The 27,624-nt window shown below is 37.1% G+C and overlaps 1 protein-coding gene across 6 annotated transcripts in view; it reads left to right on the top strand.

Moving 5' to 3' along the window:
• CACNA2D1 (calcium voltage-gated channel auxiliary subunit alpha2delta 1) overlaps window positions 1-16,497 on the top strand; it is a 484,461-nt gene extending 467,964 nt beyond the window's left edge. For all 6 annotated transcript variants that reach the window (XM_011223063.3, XM_019798051.2, XM_011223062.3 and 3 more), the window contains one exon: window positions 12,991-16,497. In XM_011223063.3, coding sequence (XP_011221365.1) covers window positions 12,991-13,107 — 117 coding nt within the window. In that variant the 3' untranslated portion in view covers window positions 13,108-16,497. The remainder of the gene's footprint in view (window positions 1-12,990) is intronic.
• The last annotated feature ends 11,127 nt before the right edge of the window (window positions 16,498-27,624 follow it).

Raw genomic sequence — 27,624 nt, 5'->3', positions numbered from 1 at the left:
AGATGGAGATATGGCCATTACTGTGAATGGAGTGAGCTCATCAGAGGGGGAGGAAAGTGAAGTAGCCACGAGAGATTCAGAAAACTACATTTTTTTTCTGGGATAATAAAATAATGGTTTTCATGGCACAAGATTCCAAGAGAAAGTGAGCTAGCTGATTTGGGTCATTAAAAGACCAAAATTAAATGATCCCCTCTCCATGGATGTATTTTTAAAATTGATATCAAGATAGCTGTTTGAAGTCATGTTTTACTGATCCCTACGGAGGTGATTTTACCATTTACATATGAAAACTATAGTAAAATCATATTTTCCACACCTCCCTATTTGTGATCATGATAGAAATGAGCCAACTATGATATAAGGCTAAGAAAAAAGGTGAGGAATACTGTAAATATTCACTCTACTTCTCTCAATCATAGACTTTTTAGGTAAGATATACAGGCAACTAACACAAAAAACAGGTCAGTTCCCTCTTTACCTTTATGTTAAAAGTCTATAGGTAAGCATTAATTTTTTTTCATCTAAAAGACTCTCATGTGATTGATTGTGAATTTTTCTATGGTATTTTTCTTTCTCACCAAACTATAAATTTACCAAGAAAATAAATACCACTGTAGATTCAGCTGGATGGGATCAGTACATTATAACGAAATAATTTTTCAAAGATGAAAAGAGCACATCTGGGATTCCCTGTTACTATGTCCTTGAGGAATATATAACGAATAGTCTTGAGAAGATGATGTAGATGGCATATACTTTACGTTGATAAGATTTCGGTTGAGTCTTTAAAAACATAGTTATCAGTATGGAACAGTGAGTCTAGTTTATGCAATTTGAGTGTTGCTGTGATAACATCAAAAGAAGTATCATTTTCTCTGAAACAACCCAAAGTTGAAAAAAATAATGTAAAATATTACCTAAAAATACTAAGGTTAATTGGCAGCTGTTCCTGACACTGAAGACCAATAGAGGTGAAAGTCAATGCTTCAGTGCCAGTCTAGCTATAACTAGGAATTTGTGGGGGGTGAGATTCTGCTCACACATCTCTGACATCTTCTTAAGGATCATCTCTCTCTAAGCATTTCAAGAAAGACTGTCTACAGCCAAGATCCTTGTATCCTATGGAGTCCAAGAAGAGTATCGATTACAGATAACCAGTTGTGAGGACTTCATTAAAACAGAAGTGTTAAAATGAGACCTTCTGACAAGAGGATTCTGGAGGGTTAAGTGGCAAAGAAGAACAAACAAAAGAAAAATAAAGCTAAAGTTTATCAAAGAAGTAAAGCCAATAATATGTGCCAAACTGCAAACCTAATTTGTGAAAGCACATTATTGGGTACATGAAAAATGAATATGCAGATGTGTATATGTAGATATACACACATTTAAATAGTTGAACAAATACAATACCTACTTCATGGATTAATGTGGCAAGTGGGGAATGGTGCCATGTAGGAGAACAAATTATTTGCTAGACAACTTATTCCTATTAAAAGAGTTACTGTGTAGTATCCAGCTGCCTAAATAATTTTAAAACTACATTTTCTTTGAAGCTGCTGTAGGTGATTTAACTACAGATGTATTTAAATTCAAAGTTAGCCATTATGGGGAGGTCTTCACCAGTGATTTGCCTTTTGAATATAATCACTATATTCAGAAAATAAATCACTCCTAGTTATTCTGGATAGGGGAAACAAAGGCAGATTTAAGAGTTAAAAAGTATTGCTAAACGAGAGACAATTGAAGATATTTTAGCCACTAGTATATGTAGTCTTAAAAAGAAAACCTTGGGACAAAATCATGTGACTAAAGGAATTCTCAGTTGCCATGTTTATTAGGAGTCTTTTAAGAGAAGTCTCTAGATGAAAATTGAAAATTACTATATTTCAAAATTATATATAATATTAACACTGCATAGTTTTTGTTTTTTTTTTTTACATTAATGTGTTAAACTGAAACAAGGGACCAATGTTTAAAAATCAGACTATGAGCAGGTAAATCAGTGGGCATGGGATTTTGGTCTATCCCTAAGACAGAAAATGCTAAGGTTTCTCCCACATCAGTGCATTTGCAACTTAGAATGTTTTTCCAGTCTCGGTATATGTGGTTGCCCATGCAAAACACATGAGAAAACATGACAGGAAACTGAAGAGACAGATTTTTTTAGTGTGAACCAACTTGCAGACTTGAGGGACTCCAATCAACTTATCTAAAATACCCCTCCCAGACTGAAACAGACATCATCACACACAGGAAATGCAACTGAGCAAATAAATCCGAAAACACTACAAATATAAAAGTAAAAGCAATAGAAACAGAGTCAGAGAGTTTTTTTCATTACATTAAGAGGAATTTCTTTGACAAAATATATTGTCAATACATTAATGGTCTTATTTATGTGCTAATTTTCCATCCCATCAAATTAATACTTACTGTACACCTCTGAATTAGACCAACCATTCTTCTGGCTATGAGGTATTTGAAATGTTTATTCTAAAAAATGTTTTTAATCTGGAATTCAAATCTGAGCATTGTTTCTTTTATCTTGCTATCCTACCTAGAGGGAAAAGTATTTGAACAAAGAGAAGCAAGGACTAAGTCCCAGAGAGAGTACACACTTTGACCCATTGCAGAGACAGTGTTATTGGAGCAGAGGAAGTTGTGGGGCAGGGGAGAGTAATACAGGAAGATGGAGAGGCAGCCAGGCTCCCTAGGTTTGCTAAGAAATTTGGATTTTGTCCTGAGCTTTTTGGTACAAAGATTGTAAAAGAGCAAGGGTAGAAGCAATGAGACAAGGGAGGCAGCTTTTGGAAGGAGTGATGGTGAATTAGACCTGAGATAGTGAGAAGCAGTAAGTCTAGGGATGTATTTTGAAGCTATAGTCAAGAATACATGCTGGTGAATTACATTTGGAAAAAGTTTTAAAAAGGAGCAGTCACAGATGACTTGTTGACTTTGCCCTGATCTATTTCTCCTAGAAGTGTCATTCAGAAAGTACTATCTTTGAGCAAGTCTGAGACCTTTGTGAGACATCAAAGAGGAGAGGTGGCAGAGATCAGTGTGGAGGTCAAAGGAGAGAGGATTCAGGTCTGAAGATACAAAAGTGTGAGTTATTGTGGTTCTGGTCCACACTGGTGACATAGCAAGTCCCAAACTCACTTTATCCCACAGACACACTAACCCTATAACTATAAACAAAGCATTCCCTCTGAAAGAAATTGAATGACCCATGCATATTGGGCGAACGAGAAAATAGCCATATCAAAACAGGTAGGAAAGGCTGAGACACTATCTCCATAATCCCCCTCACTGACACAGCAACATAAAATCAGGAGGAAACTTATAACTCTGAGCTTTCCCCTGAGAAATGAAGGATTTGGTCTGAACATCTAACACTCTAACTTGAAAGACTTCCAGCCAAGATAGAGTCTCCCCAACGACTACGTCCGAAAGTCTACTAGGGCTTATGTCCATGAGACCCACAGGACTAAAGAAACAAACGGTTCTCATCAGGCTCACGAGGACTTATGTGGCTAGCCTCCCATGGCTCAGAGAAGATGGACCAGACAGAAATGCCCTACTCTCACGCTTTCCCTGATAGCAGTTGAAGTATGCAGATAACCTCTATTGCTTGAGAGAGACTAAGGCTTCTCATTTAGCATATGCCTACACTTTCACCCTATGACACACTCCAGGTCACCGGTCTCTACCTGAAAGGAGCTTGTGAACACATCTGGCATTTGGCTTTTGAGGCTACTGCCCAAAGAACACCCCCTTTATCACTGGGCTATGGTGACCCGTAGGGCTGATGTTCTCAGGTACCGCTGGACAGTGGCAAATAAATAGTTCTTATCAGCATATTCCCCCAGGGCTCAGCACAGAGAAAACAGACAAAAAAATGCTCTTTGGTTGGTCATACCCTAAAAGGAAGAGCTCTATTTGCATACCTTAACTGCTGCCGCCAGGTCCAGGCTCTACTCTGCCTGCATCTAGGTGCTGTATATCACCCCCCTTCCCGGGGTACTGACAGATATGGGCCCACCTCATGGGAGTCAATTCAAGACTGGGAAAGGTGGCTGTTTGTTTTATCTAATGCAGAGAAACCAATAGAGTCCAGGAAAATGAAGAAACAGAAAAATATGTTCCAAACAAAACAAGATAAAACTCCGCTAACAGACTGTAAGGAGTTCAAAATAAGGGTCTTAATGATGTTTTACCAAAGTCGGGAGAAAGATGCATGAACTTAGTGAGAACTTCAATAAAGAGAAAATATAAAAAAGCATAAAAATGTCACATAGCTAAATGCAGTGTATCACAGTAATAACATAAAAGATAAAAATGACATTGATACCTAAAAAAAAGTACATTTGACAAAATACATCATTTCATGGTTAAGAACCTTGGTCAGAAGGGGTATAGAGGAACATCCTTCATAATAAAGGCCATGTGTGTATGTACGCCAAACCCACAGCTAACACACTCACTGGAGGAAAATGTCTGTCTCAGAGATGAGACAAGAAGGCCCACGCTCACTGCTTTTTATTTTTTTTAAAGATTTTATTTATTTATTTGACAGAGATAGAGACAGCCAGCGAGAGAGGGAACACAAGCAGGAGGAGTGGGAGAGGAAGAAGCAGGCTCATAGTGGAGGAGCCTGATGTGGGGCTCGATCCCATAACGCCGGGATCACGCCCTGAGCCGAAGGCAGACTCTTAACCGTTGTGCCACCCAGGCGACCCCACGCTCACTGCTCTTATTCAGTATAATACAGGAAGTCCTAGCTAGAATTTTATGCAAGACAAAGAAATAACAGGGATCCATATATGAAGGAAGAAATAAAACTGCCAGTACTTACAGATGATATGGTTCTGTATATAGAAAACTTCAAAGAGGAGAGGTGGCAGAGATCAATCAGTATGGAGGTCTGAGGAGAATTCAGTAAATTTGTAGGATATAAAATCAGAAGTCAGGTGCATTTCTATACATTAATAATAAGATATCTGAAAAAGAAAATTATCCCAATTCATTCAACTTAGGATGCTTCTGCACAGCCAAAGAACTAAATGAAAAGACAACCTACAGAAAGGGGGGGGGGATTGCAAGCACTATATATAGGATAAGGAGTTAATGTCCAGAATATATAAAGAACTCATAAAAGTTTAAAAAATAACTAAAATTGGGCAGAAAAACTAAATAGACGTGTTTTCAAAAAAGCCATCAAAATGGCCCATGGCTACATGAAAAGATGTTCAACATCAGCAGTCATCAGGCAAACACAAATCAAAACCACACACTTCAGCTTTAAGGACACACACCTTAAAGCATGTGAAAGTGAATGGATAGAAAAATATATTCCATGCAAATGGACACAATAGACTTCAAGACAAAGATGTAATAAGAGATAATCATTATATATTGATAAAGGGTTCAACCAAAAGTAGATATAACAACATTTGTAAATATTTATGCTCCTGACACAGAGGCACTTAAATATATACAGCAAATATTAACAGACCTAATGGGGGAAGCAGGCGCAATATAATAGTGGAAATAGTAATAATAATAGTAGGGGACTTCAGTTCCCCACTTTCATCAATGGATAGATCATCCAGACAGAAAACGAACAAGGCAACAGTGGAGTTAAATGACACATTAGACCAGATGGATTTAAGTGACATTTACAGAACATTCTATCCAAAAGCTGAATATACTTTCTTCTGAAGTACACATGGAATAGCCTCCAGGATAGAACATATGTTAAAACACCGAAGAAGCCTTAATAAATTTGAGAAGATTGAAATCCTATCAAGCATCTTTTCTGACCACAGTTGTATGAAACTAGATATCAAGCATATGAAGAGAACTGGACAAGTCAGAAATATGTGGAGATAAAATAATATGCCACTGAACAACCATGGGTCAAAGAGGAAAGCAAAAGAAAAAATTATACGTCTATATATATATATATAATATAAATATATATAATTATATATTCAAGACAAGTCATACAAATAAATATATGTAATTATATATTAAAGATAAATTAGAGACAAATGAAGGTGGAAATTCACTGAACCAAAACTATTAGGAAGCAGCAAAGCAGTTCTAAGAGGAAAGTTTATAGTGATAAACACCTATATTAAGAATGGAGAACGATCTCAATTAAATTTACACCTCAAGGAATAAGAACAAACTAAGACCAATGCTAGAAGGCAGGAAATAACAAAAATTATGACAGAAACAAATGAAATAGAAACTAAAAAGACAATAGAAAAGAACAATGGAACTAAGAGCTGTTTTTTTTTTTGAGAATATAAAATAGACAAAACTTAAGCTAGACTTACCAAAAATAAATAAAAGGAGGATTAAAATAAATAAAACTAGAAATGAAAGAAGAAACATCAAAATTGATATCACAGAAATATAAAGTATTGGAGGAAACTACTATAAACAATTACATGGCAAAAACTGGAAAATCTAGGAGAAATTGCTAAATTCCCAAAAACGTGTAGCCTATCCAGAACGATTCATGAAGAAATAGAAAATCGGAACATATCAGTTACTAGTAAGGCAACTGAATCAGCTCTCAAAAACCTCCCAACAATCAAAAGCCCAGGACCAGATAGCTTTACTGGTGAATTCTACCAAATATTCAAAGAAGAGTTAATACCAAATTCCCTCTCAAACTCTTCCAAAAACTAACAGGAGGGAACACTTTCGAATTCACTTGACAGAGCCAGCTTTACCATAATAACCAAAACCAGACAAGGACATCACAAGAATAGAAAATTCCAGGCCAGTATCTTAGAGGAACCTAGATGCAAAAAAGCTTTAACAAAATGTTAGCAAAATGAATTCAACATATGCCATGGTCAAGTGGAATTTATTACAAGTCAACCAATGTGATATGCCATATTAAGCAGGTGAAGGATGAAAATCAGATTATCTCAATAAGTGCAGAGACAGCACTTGTAAAATTTAATATCCATTTTAATAATAACTCTTAACAAAGTGGTATATAAGGCCTCAACATAATAAAGGCCTGCAGCTAACATCATACTCAGTGATAAGACCTAACATCATGAATGAGACAAGGATGCTCATTCTTGCCACTTTCCTTCAACATAGTGTTAGAAGTTCTGCACAGAGCAATTAGGCAAGAAGAAGAAATAATAGGCATCCAAATTGCAATGTAAGTATTAAAACTATATTTGCAGATGATATATTATATATAGAAAACCCTAAGGACTTCAGCTATTGGAATAAACAAATTTAGTACAATTGCAAGATTAAAAAAATCAATGTACAAACATCAGTTGAATTTTATACACTAATATATCACAGGAGTTGTGAAAATAATTTCATTTGCAGTTGTATCCAAAAGAATAAAATACTTAGGAATAAATTTAACCAAGTAGGTAAAAGACTGTACACTAAGAACTATAACATAAAAGAAAATTGAAGACACAAATAAGTGGGAAGATAATTTAGTGTTCATGAATTAGAATTATTGTTAAAATGTTCATCCAATCCAAAGCAATCTACAGTTTCACTATAATTCCTATCAAAATTTCAATGACCTTTTTCACTGAAATAGAACAAACAATTCTAAAATCTGTGTGAAACCACAAAACCCTAATAGCCAAAGCAATCTTGAGAAACAAGAACAAACCTGGAGCCATCACACTCTCTTGATTTCTAACTATATAAATACAGTAATCAAACAGTAGTACTGTCATGTGTGCACATGCGCACGCACACACACACACACAAAGATACACAGATCAATAGAACAAAATAGCCCAGAAGTAAACCCATGTATATATGTTCAATTAACTTATGACAAAGGAGCCAAGAACATACACCATGGGGAAAGAACTGTCTCTTTTATACAAACTACTAGGAATGGCCACACCCAAGAGAATAAAACTAGAGCACTGTTTTACACCATACACAAAAACCAACTGAAAATGGGTTAACTACTTGAGCTTAAAACCGGAAACAGTAAAACTCCCAGAAGAAGACCTAGGAAGTAAACTCGTTGACATTGGTTTTGGCAATGATTTTTATTTTTTTTTAATTTTACACCAAAGGCAAAGGCAACAAAAGCAAAAATAAACATGGGACTACATCAAAATTAAAAGCTTCTGCACAGCAAAGGAGAAAAACAAAATTGAAAGGCAATCCATGAAATGGGAGGAATTATTTGCAAAGCATGTTTTGATAAGGGGCAGTATCCCAAATATACAAAGAAATCATACAACTCAGTATCAAAAGAAATCTGATTAGAGAATGGACAGAGGATCTGAATAGGCAGCCAACAGGTACAGGCATGCCTTGTTTTACTGTACTTTGCTTTACTGCACTTCGCAGATACTGCAGGGGATTTTTTGTTGTTGTTCGTGAATTTATTTATTTATTTATTTATTTAGTACAAATTGAAGGTTTGTAGCAGCCCTCCATCAAGCAATTGTACTGGTATCATTTTTTTGTCTTTATGTCCCATCTTGGTAGTTTTCCCAATGTTTCAAACTTTTTTGCTATAATTGTATTTGTTAGGATCTTTGATCTTTGATATTACATTGTAATTGCTTTGGGGCACCACAAACCACACTCATCTAAGACAGCAAATTTAATGAATGTGTATCTTCTGAATGCTCTACAGACCAGCCATTTCCCCATCCCTTTTTCTCCCCTTGAGCCTTCCTATTCCCTGAGATGAAATGATATTGAAATTAGGCCAATTAGTAACCCTGCAATGGCCTCTAAGTGTTCAAGTGAAAGGCAGAGTCACGTGTCTCTCACCTTAAATCAAAAGGTAGACTTGATTAAGCTTAGTGAGGAAGGCATTTCAAAGGCCAACACAGGCTAGAAGCTGGGCCTCTTGCACCAAACATTTGGTCAAGGTGTGAGTGCAAGGGGGAAATTCTTGAAGGAAATTAAAAGTGCTATTCCAGTGAATACACAAATGATAAGAAAGTCAAATATCCTTATAAGTGACGTGGAGAAAGTTTTAGTGGTCTGGTTAGGAGATGAAACCAGCCACAACATTGCCTAAACCAAAGCCTAATCCATAGCAAAGTCCTAATTCTCTTCTGAAAGCTGAGAGAGGTGAGGAAGTTGCAAAAGAAAAGCTTGAAGCTAGCAGAGGTTATTTCATGAGATTAAAGCAAAGAAGCCAGCTCCGGAACATAACAGTACAAGGTGAAGCAGCAAGTTATCCAGATGATCTACTGATGTGATCAATGAAAGTGGCTACACTAGGCAACAGGTTTTTTTTTTTAATTTTTATTTTATTTCCGTTAATTACCATATAGTGTATTATTAGTTTCAGAGGTAGAGTTAAGTGATTCATCAGTTGTATATGATACCCAGTGCTCAGTCCGTCACGTCCCCTCCTTAATGCCCATCACCCAATTATCTCATTCCCCCTGCCCCAGCAACCTCTTAACTACAGGAAACAAACCAAGGGTTGCAACAGGTTTTCAATGTAGATGAAATGGCCTTCTACTGGAAAAAGGTGTCATCTAGTTCTTTCATAGATAGAGATGAGAAGTCACTACCCATCTTCAAAGGACAGACTGTCTCTCTTTAGGGGCTAATGAGCTGGTGATTTTAGGTTAAAATCAATGCTCATTGACCACTCTGAAAATCCCAGGGCCCTTAAGAATTATGCTCAGCCTACTCTACCTGTACCTGTATCGATGGAACAACAAAGTTTGGGTGACAGCCCATTTGTGTACAACATTTGAAGCCCACTGTTGAGACCTACTACTGAGGGGGAAAAATTCCTTTCAAAATATGACTGCTTATTGGGAATGCACCTGCTTGATTCCAACCCTCCTGGCTGATTGTGAGGGGTTCAAGACTGCAGTAGAGGAAGTAACTGCAGATGGGGTGGAAATGGCAGGAGAACTAGAATTCCAAGTGGAGCTTGTAGATATGACTGAATTGCTACAATCTCACAATAACACTTGAGTAGATAAAGAGTTGCTTCTTCTGGAAGAGCAAAGAAAGTATTTTCTGCAGATAGAATCTACTTCTGGTGAATATGCTGTGGATATTGTTGAAATTAACAACAGAGGAGTTAGGATATTACATAAACTTAGTCAATCAAACAGTGACAGGGTTTGAGAGGATTGACTTTAAGTGTGAAAGAAGTTCTACTGTGAGTACAATACTATCAAACAGCATCCCAGACTACAGAGAAATTATTCTTGAAAGCAAGAGTCAATCAATGCAGCAAACTTCATTGTTGTCTCATTTTAAGAAATGGCCTCGGCCACCCAACCTTCAGCAAGCACCAGCCTGATCAATCAGTCAGCAGCCATCAACAATCAAGGCAAGACCCTCAAACAAAAACAAAGAAAAAAGAAAACTCAGATGATGGTTAGCATTTTTTTTGTCACTACAGTATTAAGGCATATGCTTTTTTTAGACATAATGCTATTGTACACTTAAGAGAGAACAATATAGTGTAAACATAACTTTTATATGCACTGGGAAAACAGAACATTCATTTGATCTGCTTTACTGACATATTCACTTTATTGAGTATCTGGAACTGAACCTGCAGTATATCCAAGGTGTGTCTCTACATGAAGGAGGCTCAACATCACTTAGCGGAGACACGCACATCAAAACTTCAAGAGATATCACTTCACACCTGCTAGAATGGCTATTATCAAAAAGAGAAGAGTAACCGGTGCTGGCAAGGATGTGGAGGAAGGGAATTCTTTGTCTTAATGGTGGCAATGTTAATGGGTACAACCACTAGGAAGACCAGTATGGGGCTTCCTCAAAAGTTAAAAGTACAACTACCACATGAAACGGCAATTCTAGGTATTCATTTGAAGAAAATGAAAACACTAGAAAAGATATATGCACTCCTGTGTTCACTGCATTTTTTTCAATAGCCAAGATATAGAAACAACCTAAGTGTCCATCACAGAGGAATGGATAAAAAAGAAGTGGTATGGAGATAGATAGAAGGACGTCCAGCCACTTGTGACAACATGGTTGGACCTTGAGGGCATTATGCTAAGGGAAACAAGCCAGACGAAGATAAATAGTGCATGACATCACTTATATGCGGAGTCTATTAAAAAAAGAAAAATATCAAATCCATAGAAACAAAGAGTAGAAACGGAGTTGCCAGTGGCTAGGGGGAGATAGGGAGAGGTTGGTAAAAGGATACAAATTTTCTGCCATAATGTAGATGCAGTCTGAGGATCTAATAAATTTGATGACTGTAGTTGATAATGCTGTAGAACTGAAATCTGCCAAGAGAGTAAAACTTAATTATTCTCACTGGAAGGGGAAAAGTGATAAATACGTGGATAATGGATATGTTAATGATCTTGGGTTGGAGGGTAACCTTTCATAATGTCTATCAAATCACCTAAATACATACTTTAAATATCTTACAATTTTATTTGTCAATTAAAACTGAAAGTCAAAATTTTAAAAGCAAAATAAAAAAAGTAAAAAATCATTTTCATATTTTAAAGGACAAAAATATGAGTTATTAACAGATGAATGGAATTTAAAGCTATAGGACTAGATTAGATTACCTAGGAAGAAAGTATAAATACAAAGAAGAGAGAAGTAACTCCTGGAAAAGTCTATCATGTAGAGAGCACGAAGGGGAGCAAACTGAGCTAAAGAGAGTAAGATGAACCCCAAAGAAGTTTGGAGGAAGCCATATGTGTCAGGCAAATAACACATGAGAAAATATTTCAAGGGGAGAATATTGTTCATTGCCAAATCCTCCTGAGAAGTAAAATAAGATGAGGAACGAGAATGGATCATTTTATGGACTCTTTAGATTTAGGAACTAGCTTTTGAAAAACAAACTTTTTCTTAATAAATTTTTTTTGTTTCTTTCAGACTTCTCTTTAACAGAAGTGTTCTGTCTCAAAATGCAGCTCAAGAAAGAAATTTTACTTATTTACTGGGTGGCAGGCACTGTATTGAACCCTAGTGAGGAAAACAAGCCAATGTTCTCTTCTCTGCAAGCTCAGAGTCTTTGGAAAGTCATTCTGAACATTTTATTTACTCATTTATTTACTTACATGGCCTATTATTTTGATTATTGGACAATGAACCTTGGCATAGTGAATTTATTAAAAAGCCTCATATCTACATCTACTTATTTTCCTAAACATCTTTTATGAAATTCAGTAATTAAAAGAAATCGAAGGATGTAGCAAATGTTACAAGACACAGAACCGGAATAAAAGATAAAGGATAATTTTGCATTTAAAGGAACTTAATGAGCTACCATGAGACCGGGGGGGGGGGGTCCNCCCGGGGGGGGGGGTCCAAATCAGTATATCTATTGCTTATATTTCATGGTTCTGTAAATTAAACAAATGTCTCTTGCTAGCTTAGTTCTTTATTTTAAATATGTTTTGTATCTTTTCATGTATGATTCAAATACATTATTAATTTTGGTGAAGGTCCAGATGCTACATAGGCAGCGTGGTATGTTCACCTTTGAAACTGGAAATAAAGGATATGGAAAATAGAGAAGATCATTTCTCACATTGATTTTACCAGCCCCAAACCTTGCCTTATTGAGCATAATCACTAAAATCATAATTCTTGGGAATTATAAAATCTATAGTAAATTTTATATTTACTCCTTATTTTTGTAAATATATAGGAATATCTGGTACAAAAGGTCTTTTTTTAATTTATTTAGCAACTGGTATATTAGCTAAAACAGCATTTATTATTCAAGTATTTTCTTTCTTAATCATCAGAATCTGCAAATCAAAATTTAAAGCATTCTTGAAATGGTACTAGGGAAATCACTTTATTCAAAATTGCTGAACTATAAAATCTAAGGTAATGTGATTTATTTGGATTCGAATTAAAACCATTTTATCAGGTGAGTCAGAAGTGGACTGAACACTGGTGCTCTGAGAGATGGCTTGCTAAGTATTTCTTCAGGATTTTTCTTTCGCCTTTTCTTTCCACCAGGAGGATTATACTGATTGTGGTGGTGTTTCTGGATTGAATCCCTCACTGTGGTCCATCATCGGAGTCCAGTTTGTACTACTTTGGCTTTTATCTGGCAGCAGACACTGCCAGTTATGACCTTCTAAAACTCAGTCTGCATAATTAAACTCCAGACCCTGCCCAAACATGAGCCCTCGGTTGCGATAAAATAGGGTCAACTGTGGAATGAGCAGGACACTAGCTGGGCCTGTACCATGGCTAGATGGAAGGCACAGACTCCTATGGCCCCCACTGGCTGCATGTCAGGGTCTCAGATCCCTCAACTTGTGTGAATGCTGCATCATCTATGTATAACATCAAAGCAAAATTCTATACATGCTCTATTGGAAAATTGGAGAGTTTGTTGTTTGCATTGTTGGTGATTATATGTAAAAGGGCTCCCCACACTGTTTATGAATCATATAAATTGTCTTGACCTTGACCTGGAATTTTGACTTGCTGCAATTCTTGTTCTTTTACCAAGAAAATCTCTAGAGGAAAAAAAAAAGGGGGGGAGTTATTTTTGCCTTCACGTATTCTTCTGTTAAAAATTATTTCCTGCTTTGAGTAGTTATTGAAAAACAAAATAGAAAAAGAGAGATTGATGTAATCTGTTGAAATAATGGCTAATTTTCTACAAAAAGAAGTTGCCATAAATAAAATGCCTTATGAAGAATGGCTTCTCTGCCAAAAATAGAACACGAATGACGACCAATTAAGTTTTGCTGGGGTAATGAATTGGTGTTTGAAAATAATAACTAAGAAACTATTAAACTAAAGGTGCTTGAAGATGCAATTGAACATGTGACATATTTCCTCATCAATGTAAGCCCTTAATCAATGCTTCGATGTGATGTTTCTTTTGTTCACAGTAAAGTTCTGTAGTGCTAGCCAGATATTTCAAAATGCTCTAAGAGAAGCTTTTTGGGGGGAGGGGAAAACGTTTTTTCTTGTGATAAATGAACTTTGGTTACCAAGGGTATTTTGCATGATGCTGCTGCTATTTTAACTTTCAGTTTGTTTTTCTCTTACTGTACAGTCCTTTGAAAAGTTAACCGAGTGACATTATTGTTATGTAAGACTCTGAACCTTGCAGTGTAATGCACTTAAGTCATCCTTTAAAATGTCGTTAAATTACTCTGAATATACTGTGCAACGTCAATGCCCAATGACTGGGGTAGGTAAATGGTGAAATGGGAATTCATGGATTTTATACAGACTCGTGCTTTTGCCTGAAAACCTATGTACAGATATTTTAAGTACATAAATCAGATTTGACACATTTATTTTTTGAAGAGTACATATATGTTCTCAATGAAGATTCACACTAGGTTTCCTCTTTGTTCGTATGAATAGTAGCACATACACTCCAGACATTTCTGCCGCTGCTGCTTTTTCCCCCTCCGTTGTAAAAGGGTATATGATCACTTGACCAAAATTTCCATGCAGTTTGATGAGGGTTTTATAATAATCTGAACAAATAGGAAACCTTGAATCTGTATGTATGCACATGAATACTTGATTGTGAATAATCAAAATTGTTTTTATACAGCCTCATTGGTGAAAATTAGTGTAGTAAATCAGATATTACATTATAGAGTAATATGGTAGATTATTATTTATGCTTTTAAAAATAATTTTCAGGAGTCAACAGTGTTTGAAGAAGGGGTAAAAACAATGAATGTGTAATTCTAGTTCAAGTAAGTAATTCTGCTGAAGGCTGGAAGTATACAGATATTTTTTATGGCAAAATGCATTTGTTCTTATTTTGAACATGCCAAATACTGGTGTGTGTATATGCTGGAAATTTTCTTATACATCATTTTTAAGTCAATATCTTATTAACATTATCCAGCATGCTTTAATATGCTCCTCGTATCAAAGACATAACCAAGTCTTTAGCATAGTTTAAAAGATGTTTGTTTTGTTTTTAGCTTTGCATACCTTTGTAATTCCCTCCCACCACCGATATGCCCTAGGAACAGTTTGTGTCTATTTCCTTATTTAAACTATTTTTTATTTAAAAATGGGGGTGGGTGGGAATGGAATCACTTTGCCAGCTATTGTTCTAAGAGTTGACATCAGTTACCATTTCTAACGCATTGTTGTGATTTTGTAGTCTCATTTGTAACTGGTATTGACATTTTAGAAAACACCAAAGTGATTTAAAAAAAAAATATGGAACTTCTCACTCTAGTGACACTATGCTTAAATCATGTTGTTTGTTGATTACATATTTAAAACTTACTGTTAACTTTTGCTAGACTATTTTAAATCATGAAAGTGTTGGGAAGGGGATATCAAAATATAAAATTATGTTAGTTTGTGTGTATATATGATGCACATTAAAGCAACTGAATTGCTTCCAGCATACAACAAACTACCTTAAAATTATCTTTAAAATCTATTAAATATATTTTCATGGCTAATGTCACTGAAATAGTATGTTTTCATCAACTACATTACTGTCGCATTAATCACAGTTAAACTTGGCATCTCTTGGCAGGGTCCTGTTGGTTCCATTTGCCATCAAAATATATTTACATGCACGAGTCTTGCTATGATCCTTTCTCTTCTGTTATAAAATAAACCTATACTATGAGAACCATGTACTTGGTAATAAATTGGGTAAGAACGTGCTTTCTGACTAAAAACGTTCTCATGCCTAATACTAGTCTCCATCCTTCTAGCATTTTGTCAGAGACAGTAACACTCATCCCATCCAATTGTTTTACTTAATTTAGGATTTTTCTGTGAGTTCTAATTCTTGACAAGAACTTAAATTATAGCCTGTTATAAATATTGATTTTTCAAAGACTAAGCGATCAAGAAAAAAAGCTTTTACACTCTTTGGGTTCTTTCATTTTTGCTCTACTCATCCAGTTTAATGTTAGTTTGTCATTAAAACGAAATCAAAGTAAGTCTTACGTTGGTGTTGAGTAACAGGAATGACTTTTACATTAATGGTTTCTTTATATTTTCTTCATTTGAACAACCAGCATTACTGCCAAACACCAATCGTGGTCCATATTTCTAACAGGTTTTTAACATGACATAGTTAGCAAGTTTGATTGAAGAGATTTTTAGGTCCTGGGCCTATAAGATTTTAGTATGATCTTTTTTCATGTTTCTAATGCTTGAGGCGTTATTGCTTTACTTGGGAAAAAACAAAAACAAAACAGTGTTGCTGCCATTTGTAAGTTTTCCTAGAATATTCCTTTTATTAACTTTAAAACTGGCCTTACTGGGTTCAAATAGGCAGTATCCCTTTTAAGTGACCTTTGCAACCCAAGTGTTACTTGCTTATTTGATGCTCTATGTCTCATTTAAATCTTTCTCTCCACCAAAGCTTAAATTCTATGTCTTAATTTAAAACTCTGAACTATTCCATTAATCGTTAGTTGACATTAAAATATCTAGAGGTAGACAGTTTGACCTTGTGAAACAAAATGAGCGGTGTGATTTTTTTCAGGTGTAGAAGAGAACGATGATTTCACTTGCCCCCAACTTAAAATATTTTATTACTGTCTAGAACTTGTGCTGTTTTCCCATCCGCAGAATGTTCATATTGCTAATATTCCGTGTACGTTTCTGTAAAGAGCAAATCAATACAACAGAAGTATCAAATGTTGAATAAATTCCAGAATTTCAAAGACCCAGACAACCCTTACCAAGAGTTTCCTCTACCTTATTTTTAGTTCACATAATTAACTGAAAGAAATTCCACTGAGACTAATGGGGTACTGTCTTGTATAGATGCCAGTTGAGTTTACAGTGTGACCTGACAAAGCTGTCTTTTTTGTTGTGCCGTATAATTGTTGGATCATGCTTTTTAGGGATACTTTTATTGAAATGCTCAGTGTGCATCCATGGAAAAGGCCAACTGGCTTTGTGAACAAAAGATCTTTTCTCCCCTTTATTATGTTCTCTTGACACTTTTGTGGAAATTAACTAGCCTGATAAAAAAAATTTTGTAAAAATTTGTATAATACTGTTATAAAAATATTTATAATCCCAGAAAATGTTGTGTTAAATCTTGTGCAAAACAGTATATTCAGAATAAAAGTTTATCATTTAAAGTCACCAGTTTGGATTATTTAATTACATAAACTCCGGTTGAAAGAGACAGAAGTTATTGTCATAAATGTATTTCAATCAGTCCTTCCTGTGAGGACCATTCAAGATAGTGAAATAGAATTTGGGATTAGGAAAGTGCTTTTACTATTACAAACCTCAACTCACAAACAAATGTGTTTGCAACTCCTTTTCTAGCTCTGACCCTTTGCATATGACTTTTGCCGTCAAGGCATTTAGGAAGTTATTAATTCAGACTTTGGGCTTCTGTTAAAAAAAAAAAAAAGAAGAAGAAAGAAAGAAATCCCCAGCAGAAATAAAAATGTTTCCATGTTCCTTTAAAACCTTGGGGACACAGTTTGAAAGAGACAAAGTTATAATAATTAAAATGTGTGTATCTTTTATACATCTGACTTTTAAATATTTCTCCTAGCTACACTATAGCAATCAGCAGCTGAGGAAGTGAGATCTAGTGTAAAGAATTAAGGGGAAAAACACAAAAAAACCTGTTAGGTTTCTTTTATATTTATATCAGCTGTAACCTGCCCTCATATGCTCACCTAATAAATAAATTAATGAGCCTGATACTGTGTGGAATCTAGTATAATGTAGGCCTGTTTTTCTTTCTGGGGACTCTCATATGAGAACAAAAACTCCTACACACGGAGGAAGGCAGTATGTGAGTACCAACGATGGTGGTTACTGGAAGAGCCGAGCTCCAGTTTCTGATCAAGGCATTTTAAGAGGAAAAAGCCTACAGAAAAGTGTAAGGTGGATAACATTTGTTTTTTGAACATCTGGCTTCATTTTGTACCAATTTATCTCCTCAATCAATCCTCTTACTCCCCAGACACCCTCATTTCCTCTATCAATCATCTTGAACCCATCTCCACCTCTTCCCTTGGGACCTTGCTTCATCAATTCTCTTTCCTCAAGCATGTTCAGTCTCCCCTTTCTGCGGACTTACATCTTTCTGCCAGCAAACACGTTGAGAACACCTCTTATTTAAAACAGAAATTAAACATCTACTGTTGCCGCTTATCCCTATTACTTCTCAGAGTTGTAAACCTAGGATTAAAATATTCCTTTGCACATCCACAGTCTCTTCTGAAATCCAACTCAAATGGGACTCAATACTCAATGGGACCTTACAATTTTAGATCTGAAAGGCTTGTTATCTCTGACCTTCCGTTTTGGGCTACGACCACTGGAAAATTTTAGTTACTGGTATGAGGTCCTAATAAATTCAAGGTATTGTGTATTTCTTTGTTTGTAATCAATTAACCTATACTGTGTTATTAGTTTCAGAAGTAGAGGTCAGTGATTCATCAGTTGCATGTAACACCCAGTGCTCATTACGTCATGTGCCCTCCTTAATGCCCATCAACCAGTTACCCCATGCCCCCCACCCCCAGTTACCCCATGCCCCTCAAGGTATTGGGTGTTTCTTAATGCTCAAAGGCTTTGTATCTTAAAGTGGAGTTACTCATAGAACTCCTACATCATTTTCTATAAATTGGTATACAATCAACAAAGCTGTTCATTGAATGTTGTTTTTTTTAAATGGACTCTACTTTTTTTTAAATATATTTAAGTAGGAAATTTACTATCACTGCCATAATTGGGAAACTAATATAATTTGCCACAATTAGTAGTTAAGGCCACAGGTTCCTGCCTATTATGAGAAGAAATGCATAAAATCACTCAGCATATACCCACCTGTCAAATGTGCTAAATTTAACATAGCACATCTTCAACACCTTTACTGTAAAGATAGAGCACCCAGCAGTGCCACCCATTAGAATTCCGAGTTGTTACAATAATCATCTTCCTGATCATCATAGTTGTCATTTTGGGCTGGAGCTTTTAAGACCCTAACTACTGACTGGGAATATTGAAAATTTACTAAGCTTTGACAATAGCATAAGGAAAGTGCTAGGATATAAGACATAAATGGCACCATGGGAGCTGACAGTAAGGTAACCTGTCAAGAAGGAGCTGGTCAGAGAAGTCTGCCATGATTTCAAGCTGAGGCAAGGAGTTACCAGTATTGTTAAAGACAGCAAAGTGTGTGAATGCTGAGAGGTGCATTCAAGGCACTGGGAGTAACTGAAGATGAGGCTCAGGATAGCTTAAGGTGTGGGTGATAAGTCTGCAGAGACAAAGGGCCAGAGATTGAAGTCCTCTCTAGAACACATGGTGGTGGGATGGGGGAGGGAGGCAGCGCGGTTAGGCATTTGGAAGCTGCTGGCAACTTTTAAGCAAAGAACAATTTGATCAGACTTGTATTTCAGGAAAACCACTCTGGATGAAATGTGGGTTACTGGTAGAAGAACATCTATAGAAAGGAGACCAGTTGAGACTATTGTCAAGAGGAGAAGCTTGTTGATTGGCACAGGAGACTCGACGGATAAAAATGGACTGATTTTAGCAATATTTAGAAGGGAAAAAGGAGAGAATTTCATGATTCACCTGTTGTACTGCAAGGACAAAATTTAAAATGACTCCCAGGGTTCTCAAGTTTAATTGGGGGGAATTGTACAATCCCCCAAGGTGGGGAACATCGGAGGGTACTAGGGGCAGGGATGTGATAGGCAGGACAAGTCCAGAGGAGCAAATGAGAGACTGAACTTCAGAGTAATGAGACTGAATTCATTGTAAATGAGCTTCTGTACAGTGCTGATGACGCAAAGAAAAGATAGTGTCTCTGCCACCCAACAATATATACGCCAGGATAATGATTCTCAGCATTAAATCATTTCAAAGCTCTTATTGCAGGTTTTCTTTCTTTTTTTTTTAAAGATTTTATTGATTTATTTGAGAGAGATTATTGGAGGTTTTCTTGATCTCCTTTGGTTTGGCTTACACACTGACTGATACTCTAATTCAGAATCTCGTGTATTTTCACTGTGCAGCCAGAATTACACTGCTGGGGGCATGTTAGGCTGACTACAGGTATGACAATTCTGTTGTAGGTAATTTCTGAATTATACTTGATGAAACCCTATTTAGATGCAAGTTATTTGTTCCATTTTAAATAAACCCTTTTTTGAACATGTGTTTTGAAACACACCCTATGATCTTAGCTCGACTGCAGTATTTTTGAGGACTTTTTTTTAACATTTTATTTATTTAAGAGAGAAGGAGAGAGCATGTGCACATGAGCAGGGGGAGGGGCAGAAGGAGAAGCAGACTGCCCTCTGAGCAGGGAGCCTGAGGTGGGGCTCGATCCCAGGATCCCAGGATCATGATCTGAGCGGAAGGTAGACACTTAATTGACTGAAACACCCAGGTGCCCCAAAGACTGTACTTCTTAATGTTTGATTTTTTTCTCTTTGGATCCAGATTATAGGATAATTAATAAAGTTCTCATCAATTGTGACTAATAATCAGGATCCACTATTAGAACAATTCCTACTATAGGAGATTCTATTCCCTTTTAAATCATACTAACGATATCAAATGTTTTATACAGTTGAACCACAGATTTTGTCTAATATAGATATGATTTTGTCATAGACAATCCCCAACACTCTACAAAACTCTCGCAACCAGTTCATGATTTATTAGAGAACTTGGCTGATGAGGCTTATTTTTACGGCAAATGATACTGCAGTCTAGAGGAAAAAAAATTGTATTAGTTGACAATCCGGTTTCTGTACGTATTTTGTTTAATAATGGCTATTCCTTAATAAAAAGCTAATAAAGCCTTTAAAAAAACTCAAATGAGTATTTCTGATTGATTTCAGAATTTCAAAAAAATCTGAGAAAAGAGGCCATGTGATACATGGTAGAGATTCCAGGCTGCAGACTGCCTGGGTCCACATCCCAGCTCCCCAGTTTGGGTATGTTTTATCTCTTTCTCTTCCCTGTCAGTCTAATTTACACTACTGACGCCACAAATATTTGTATATAAACAAAATGATAATAGTTATTATATAACAGTTGCTCATGCCTCTATTTCTTATCAGAGAAACTCAGTAGTCTGATGCTGATGATTTCAGCTTTAGAAAAACTTGGCATCAACTGAAGGTTGCTGGAGTGGAAGGAGGTGGGTGGGGGATGGGCTAAATGGGTGGTGGGTATTAAGGAGGGCACTTGTGATGAGAACTGGGTGTTATATGTAAATGATGAATCACTAAATTCTCCTGAAACTAATATTACACTACATGTTAACTAGAATTTAAATAAAAGTTGGAAACATCAAAAAGAGTAAAAGAAAGAAGAAAAATTTGTTATCAAGAGGTTGTGAGGAATATTGCCAGAACTTCAAAATAGTTATTCTTCTGGGCGCTAGGGATACAACAATGACAATGATGAGAAATACAAACACAACATAGGCTGTAGGAGAGCTTCATCAAAACAAAAACAAAAATAAAACAAAACTCATGTAAATAAACATATTACTAATTTAAAAAAACACTTTGCAATAAAAGATCTTGGTAATAAAGAAGTGATGGCAAAGGGGAGAACAGGGCCTGATGGAAACTGCACTGGGTTTAAATGGAAGATCCTGTCTTCAGTGTCTTCATCCAAATCTCAGAAACAATTAGACAAACCAATATCCCCGACATAGGTGCAAAAATTCCTAAAATAAATATTAGCAAACTGAATGTAAGACATTAAAGGGACTATACATCGTGACCAAGTGGGATTTATCCCTGGGATACAAAGATGCTTCAATGTATACAAGTCAATAAAAGTAACACATTACAATGTGTTACTTACATTGTAATCATTATAATACAATGAAAGATAAAACTCATATACTTATCTCAATAGATGCTGAAAAAGCATTTGACAAAATGCAATAAATTCCATGATAAAAACCTTGATGTATTGGTTATAGAAGGAATATACCTCGAGGGGAGGGGTTAAGATGGCAGAGGAGTAGTGGTCCCCCTTTTCAGCCGGTCCCCTGAGTTGAGATGGATAGGTACCAAACCATCCTGAACATCCATAGAATCAGCCTGAGATGCAGGAAGATACATCTGGATCTCTACAAATGAACATCTCCAGCGCTGAGTATTGAGGTACGAAGCGGGGAGTCGTGAATCTGTGCACAGACATAGGAAGGTAAATGGAAGGGGGAGGGAGCCACCGCATTCGGGCACCGGGAAGCAGTAGCCACCTGCACGGGGGAGCGGGCGGACTCTCTGACCAGCACCCGGGAGACAGCAGACTGAGACCGTGAGCTGGGGAACGCGCGCTACCTGACTGAAAACCAGAGCTCCAGTGTGCTCACTGGAACCAGACTGAGAACGGGAGCTCCAGGAGCACGCGGTGGTGGCTGGCAGCTGGAGGTGTTAGAAACACAAAGGACAGAGATGTGCAGGCCCTGGAAGTGAAGGCTGGGACGCTGGCTGTGGGGCAAATATCCGGGGATGCTGCAGGGTTGAGCAGCACTAACAGAAACAGAGTTAAAGAGGCCAGAAGAGCTCAGTGGAGAGCAGACTGCAATCTCTCTGTTTTGAGAAAGAGGCTGAGATTCGGCCACTTCTGCTCTCTCAGAAGAGGCACAGTAGACCACAGGGGAAAGCCGCCAGAGAACAAAAGCCTGGAAACACTGGCTCACAGTGTTCCCAACCCCATCCCCCCTCGCAGGGGACAGGGCAACTCTACCCAAACAGGGTTGCCTGAGTATCAGCACACAGGCCCTTCCCCTAGAAGGCAGGCTGAAAAATCAAGAAGCCCACATCCCTAAGGTCCCTATAAAACATGTGCACACTGCCTGCATCCTGGTCAATAATATGGGCTCTGGACAACCCCTGCCACCTCCCCTCATCAGAATAACGAGAAGGAGAAATCCCCCCCAGCAAAGAAAAGACAATGAGTCTGTGGCCTCTGCCACAGAACTGATGGATATGGATGTAACCAAATTATCAGAAATGGAGTTCAAAGTAACAATGGTCAAGATGATGTGTAGATTCGAAAAAAATATTAACGAAAATATTAACGAGAATATAGAATCTCTAAGGGCAGAAATGAGCGAGTCTGGCAGAAATTAAAAATGCTATGAATCAAATGCAGTTAAAACTAAATACTCTGACGGCCAGGGTAAATGAGGCAGAAGAACGAATTAGCAAATTGGAGGATGGGATGGTAGAAGAGAAAGTTAAAACAGAAACTTGGATCAAAAAAATCCAATCTCAAGAATGTAGGTTATAGGAGATCAATGACTCAATAAAATGGCTCTGAGGGCCAGGGTAAATGAGGCAGAAGAACGAATTAGCAAATTGGAGGATGGGATGGTAGAAGAGAAAGTTAAAACAGAAACTTGGATCAAAAAAATCCAATCTCAAGAATGTAGGTTATAGGAGATCAATGACTCAATAAAATGTTCCAATATCCNATCCACGCCCACGAATGTAGATTACGGGAGATTACTGACTCTATGAAACGATCCAATGTCAGAATCATCGGCATCCCTGAAGGGGTGGAGAAAAAGAGAGGTCTAGAAGAGATATTTGAACAAATTGTAGCTGAAAACTTCCCTAATCTAGCAAAGGAAGCATTCGTGTCTGAGAGGCAGAGAGGACCCCTCCCAAGCTCAACCACGAAAAACCTATGCCATGTCACGTCATAGTGCAATTTGCAAATGTTAGATCCAAGGATACAGTATAGAAAGTGGCCAGGGCAAAGAAATTTCTTNAAAATCCACGCCCACGAATGTAGATTACGGGAGATTACTGACTCTATGAAACGATCCAATGTCAGAATCATCGGCATCCCTGAAGGGGTGGAGAAAAACAGAGGTCTAGAAGAGATATTTGAACAAATTGTAGCTGAAAACTTCCCTAATCTAGCAAGGGAAACAAGCATTCGTGTCCAAGAGGCAGAGAGGACCCCATCCAAGCTCAACCAGGACAAACCTACGCCACGGCATGTCATAGTGCAATTCGCAAATATTAGATCCAAGGATACAGTATTGAAAGCGGCCAGGGCAAAGAAATTTCTCACGTACCAAGGCAAAGGTATCAGGATTACGTCAGACCTGTCTACAGAGACCTGGAATGAGAGAAAGGCTTGGGGGGGCATTTTTAAAGCTCTTTCAGAGAAAAACATGCAGCCAAGGATCCTTTATCCAGCAAGGCTGTCATTCAGAATTGATGTAGAGATAAGGACCTTTCAGAATTGCCAGTCACTAACCAATTTCGTAACCACGAAACCAGCCCTACAGGAGATATTAAGGGGGGCTCTATAAAGGTAAAAAGGCCCCAAGAGNACAATCTATAGAAACAAAGACTTTACAGGCAACATGACATCATTAAAATCATATCTCTCAATAATCAGTCTCAATGTAAATGGCCTAAATGCTCCCATTAAATGCCACAGGGTTGCGAATTGGATAAAAAGACATGACCCATCCATTTGTTGTCTACAAGAGACTCATTTTGAACCTAAAGATACATCCAGACTGAAAGTAAAGGGATGGAAAACCATCTTTCATGCCAATGGACCTCAAAAGAAAGCTGGGGCAGCAATTCTCATATCAGAAAGATTGGATTTTAAACTAAAGACTGTAGTTAGAGATACAGAAGGGCGCTATATTATTCTTAAAGGATGTATCCAACAAGTGGATATGACAATTATAAATATATATGCCCCCAACAGGGGAGCAGCAAGATACACAAGCCAACTCTTAACCAGAATGAAAAGACATATAGATAAAAATACATTAATAGTAGGGGACCTCAACACTCCACTATCAACAATAGATAGATCACCTAAGCAGAAAATCAACAAAGAAACAGGAGCTTTGAATGCCATACTAGACCGGAAGGACCTCATATATATATATAGAACACTACACCCCAGAACAAGAGAATACTCATTCTATTTGAATGCACGTGGAACATTCCCCAGAATAGATCATGTTCTGGATCACAAAACAGGTCTCAGCCAATACCAAAAGATTGAAATTATCCCCTGCATATTCTCAGACCACAACGCTCTGAAATTGGAACTCAACCACAAGGAAAAACCTGGAAGAAACTCAAACACTTGGAGGCTAAGAACCATCCTGCTCAAGAATGACTCGATAAACCAGGAAATCAAAAAACAAATTAANTTCTATTCAAATGCCCATGGAACATTCTCAAGAATAGATCATGCTCTGGGACACAAAACAGGTCTCAGCCAATACCAAAAGACTGAAATTATTCCCTGCATATTCTCAGACCACAATGCTTTGAAATTGGAACTCAACCACAAGGAAAAATCTGGAAAAAACTCAAACACTTGGAGACTAAAAACCATCCTGCTTGAGAATGACTCGATAAACCAGGAAATCAAAAAACAAATTAAACAATTTATGGAGACCAACGAGAANTTCTATTCAAATGCCCATGGAACATTCTCAAGAATAGATCATGCTCTGGGACACAAAACAGGTCTCAGCCAATACCAAAAGATTGAAATTATCCCCTGCATATTCTCAGACCACAACGCTCTGAAATTGGAACTCAACCACAAGGAAAAACCTGGAAGAAACTCAAACACTTGGAGGCTAAGAACCATCCTGCTCAAGAATGACTCGATAAACCAGGAAATCAAAAAACAAATTAAACAATTTATGGAGACCAACGAGAATGAATACACAACGGTCCAAAACCTATGGGATACTGCAAAGGCAGTCCTAAGGGGAAAATGCATAGCCATCCAAGCCTCACTCAAAAGAATAGAAAAATTTAAACACAGTTTTTATATTCTCACCTCAAGAAGCTGGAACAGCAACAGAAGAACAANAGAACCATCCTGCTCAAGAATGACTCGATAAACCAGGAAATCAAAAAACAAATTAAACAATTTATGGAGACCAACGAGAATGAATACACAACGGTCCAAAACCTATGGGATACTGCAAAGGCAGTCCTAAGGGGGAAATACATAGCCATCCAAGCCTCACTCAAAAGAATAGAAAAATCTAAAATGCAGTTTCTATATTCTCACCTCAAGAAACTGGAACAGCAACAGAGGGACAGGCCTAACCCACTGACAAGGAAGGAGTTGACCAAGATTAGAGCAGAAATCAATGAATTAGAAACCAGGAGCACAGTAGAGCAGATCAATAGAACTAGAAGCTGGTTCTTTGAAAGAATAAATATAATAGATAAGCCACTGGCAAGACTCATCCAAAAGAATAGAGAAAGGAACCAAATTAATAAAATTATGAATGAAAAGGGAGAGGTCACAACCAACACCAATGAAATTGGAAGGATTATTAGAAACTTTTATCAACAGCTTTATGCCAATAAATTAAGCAATCTGGAAGAGATGGAGGCCTTCCTGGAAACCTATAAACTACCAAGACTGAAACAGGAAGAAATAGATTTCTTAAATAGGCCAATTAACTATGAAGAAATTGAGTCAGTGATAAACAACCTTCCAAATAATAAAACTCCAGGCCCAGACGGTTTTCCTGGGGAATTCTACCAAACATTCAAAGAAGAAATAATACCTATTCTCCTAAAGCTGTTTCAAAAAAATAGAAACAGAAGGAAAATTACCAAACTTATTCTATGAGGCCAGTATTACCTTGATCCCCAAACCAGGCAAAGACCCCCTCAAAAAGGAGAATTACAGACCGATTTCTCTAATGAATATGGATGCCAAAATCCTCAACAAGATCCTTGCTAATAGAATCCAACAGTACATTAAAAGGATTATCCATCATGACCAAGTGGGATTCATACCTGGGATGCAAGCATGGTTCAACACTCGCAAATCAATCAATGTGATACATCATATCAACAAGAAAAGACTCAAGAACCATATGATCCTCTCAATTGATGCAGAAAAAGCATTTGACAAAATACAGCATCCTTTCCTGATTAAAACCCTTCAGAGTGTAGGAATAGAGGGTACATTTCTCAATCTCATAAAAGCCATCTATGAAAAGCCTACTGCAAGCATTATTCTCAATGGGGAAAAGCTGGAAGCCTTTCCCTTAAGATCAGGAACACGACAAGGATGCCCACTCTCGCCACTATTATTCAACATAGTACTAGAAGTCCTTGCAACAGCAATCAGAAGACAAAAAGGGATCAAAGGTATCCAAATCGGCAAAGAAGAAGTCAAACTGTCTCTCTTCACAGATGACATGATACTCTATACGGAAAACCCAAAAGAATCCACCCCCAAACTACTGGAAGTTATAGAACAATTCAGTAATGTGGCGGGATACAAAATCAATGCCCAGAAATCAGTTGCATTTCTATACACGAATAACGAGACTGAAGAAAGAGAAATTAGGGAATCCATCCCATTTACAATAACACCAAAAACCATGCGTTACCTTGGAATTAACTTAACCAGAGACGTAAAGGACCTATATGCTAGAAACTATAGATCACTTTTGAAAGATATTGAGGAAGACATAAAAAGATGGAAAAATATTCCATGCTCATGGATTGGAAGAATTAACATAGTTAAAATGTCCATACTACCCAGAGCAATCTACACTTTCAATGCTATCCCGATCAAAATACCGAGGACATTTTTCAAAGAACTGGAACAAATAGTCCTTAAATTTGTATGGAA

Source organism: Ailuropoda melanoleuca, chromosome 1 (genome assembly GCF_002007445.2).
Source record: "Ailuropoda melanoleuca isolate Jingjing chromosome 1, ASM200744v2, whole genome shotgun sequence".
Lineage (NCBI taxonomy): Eukaryota > Metazoa > Chordata > Mammalia > Carnivora > Ursidae > Ailuropoda > Ailuropoda melanoleuca.
The sequence above is the reverse complement of the archived record's forward strand: the minus strand, read 5'-3'. Positions and strand labels throughout refer to the sequence as shown.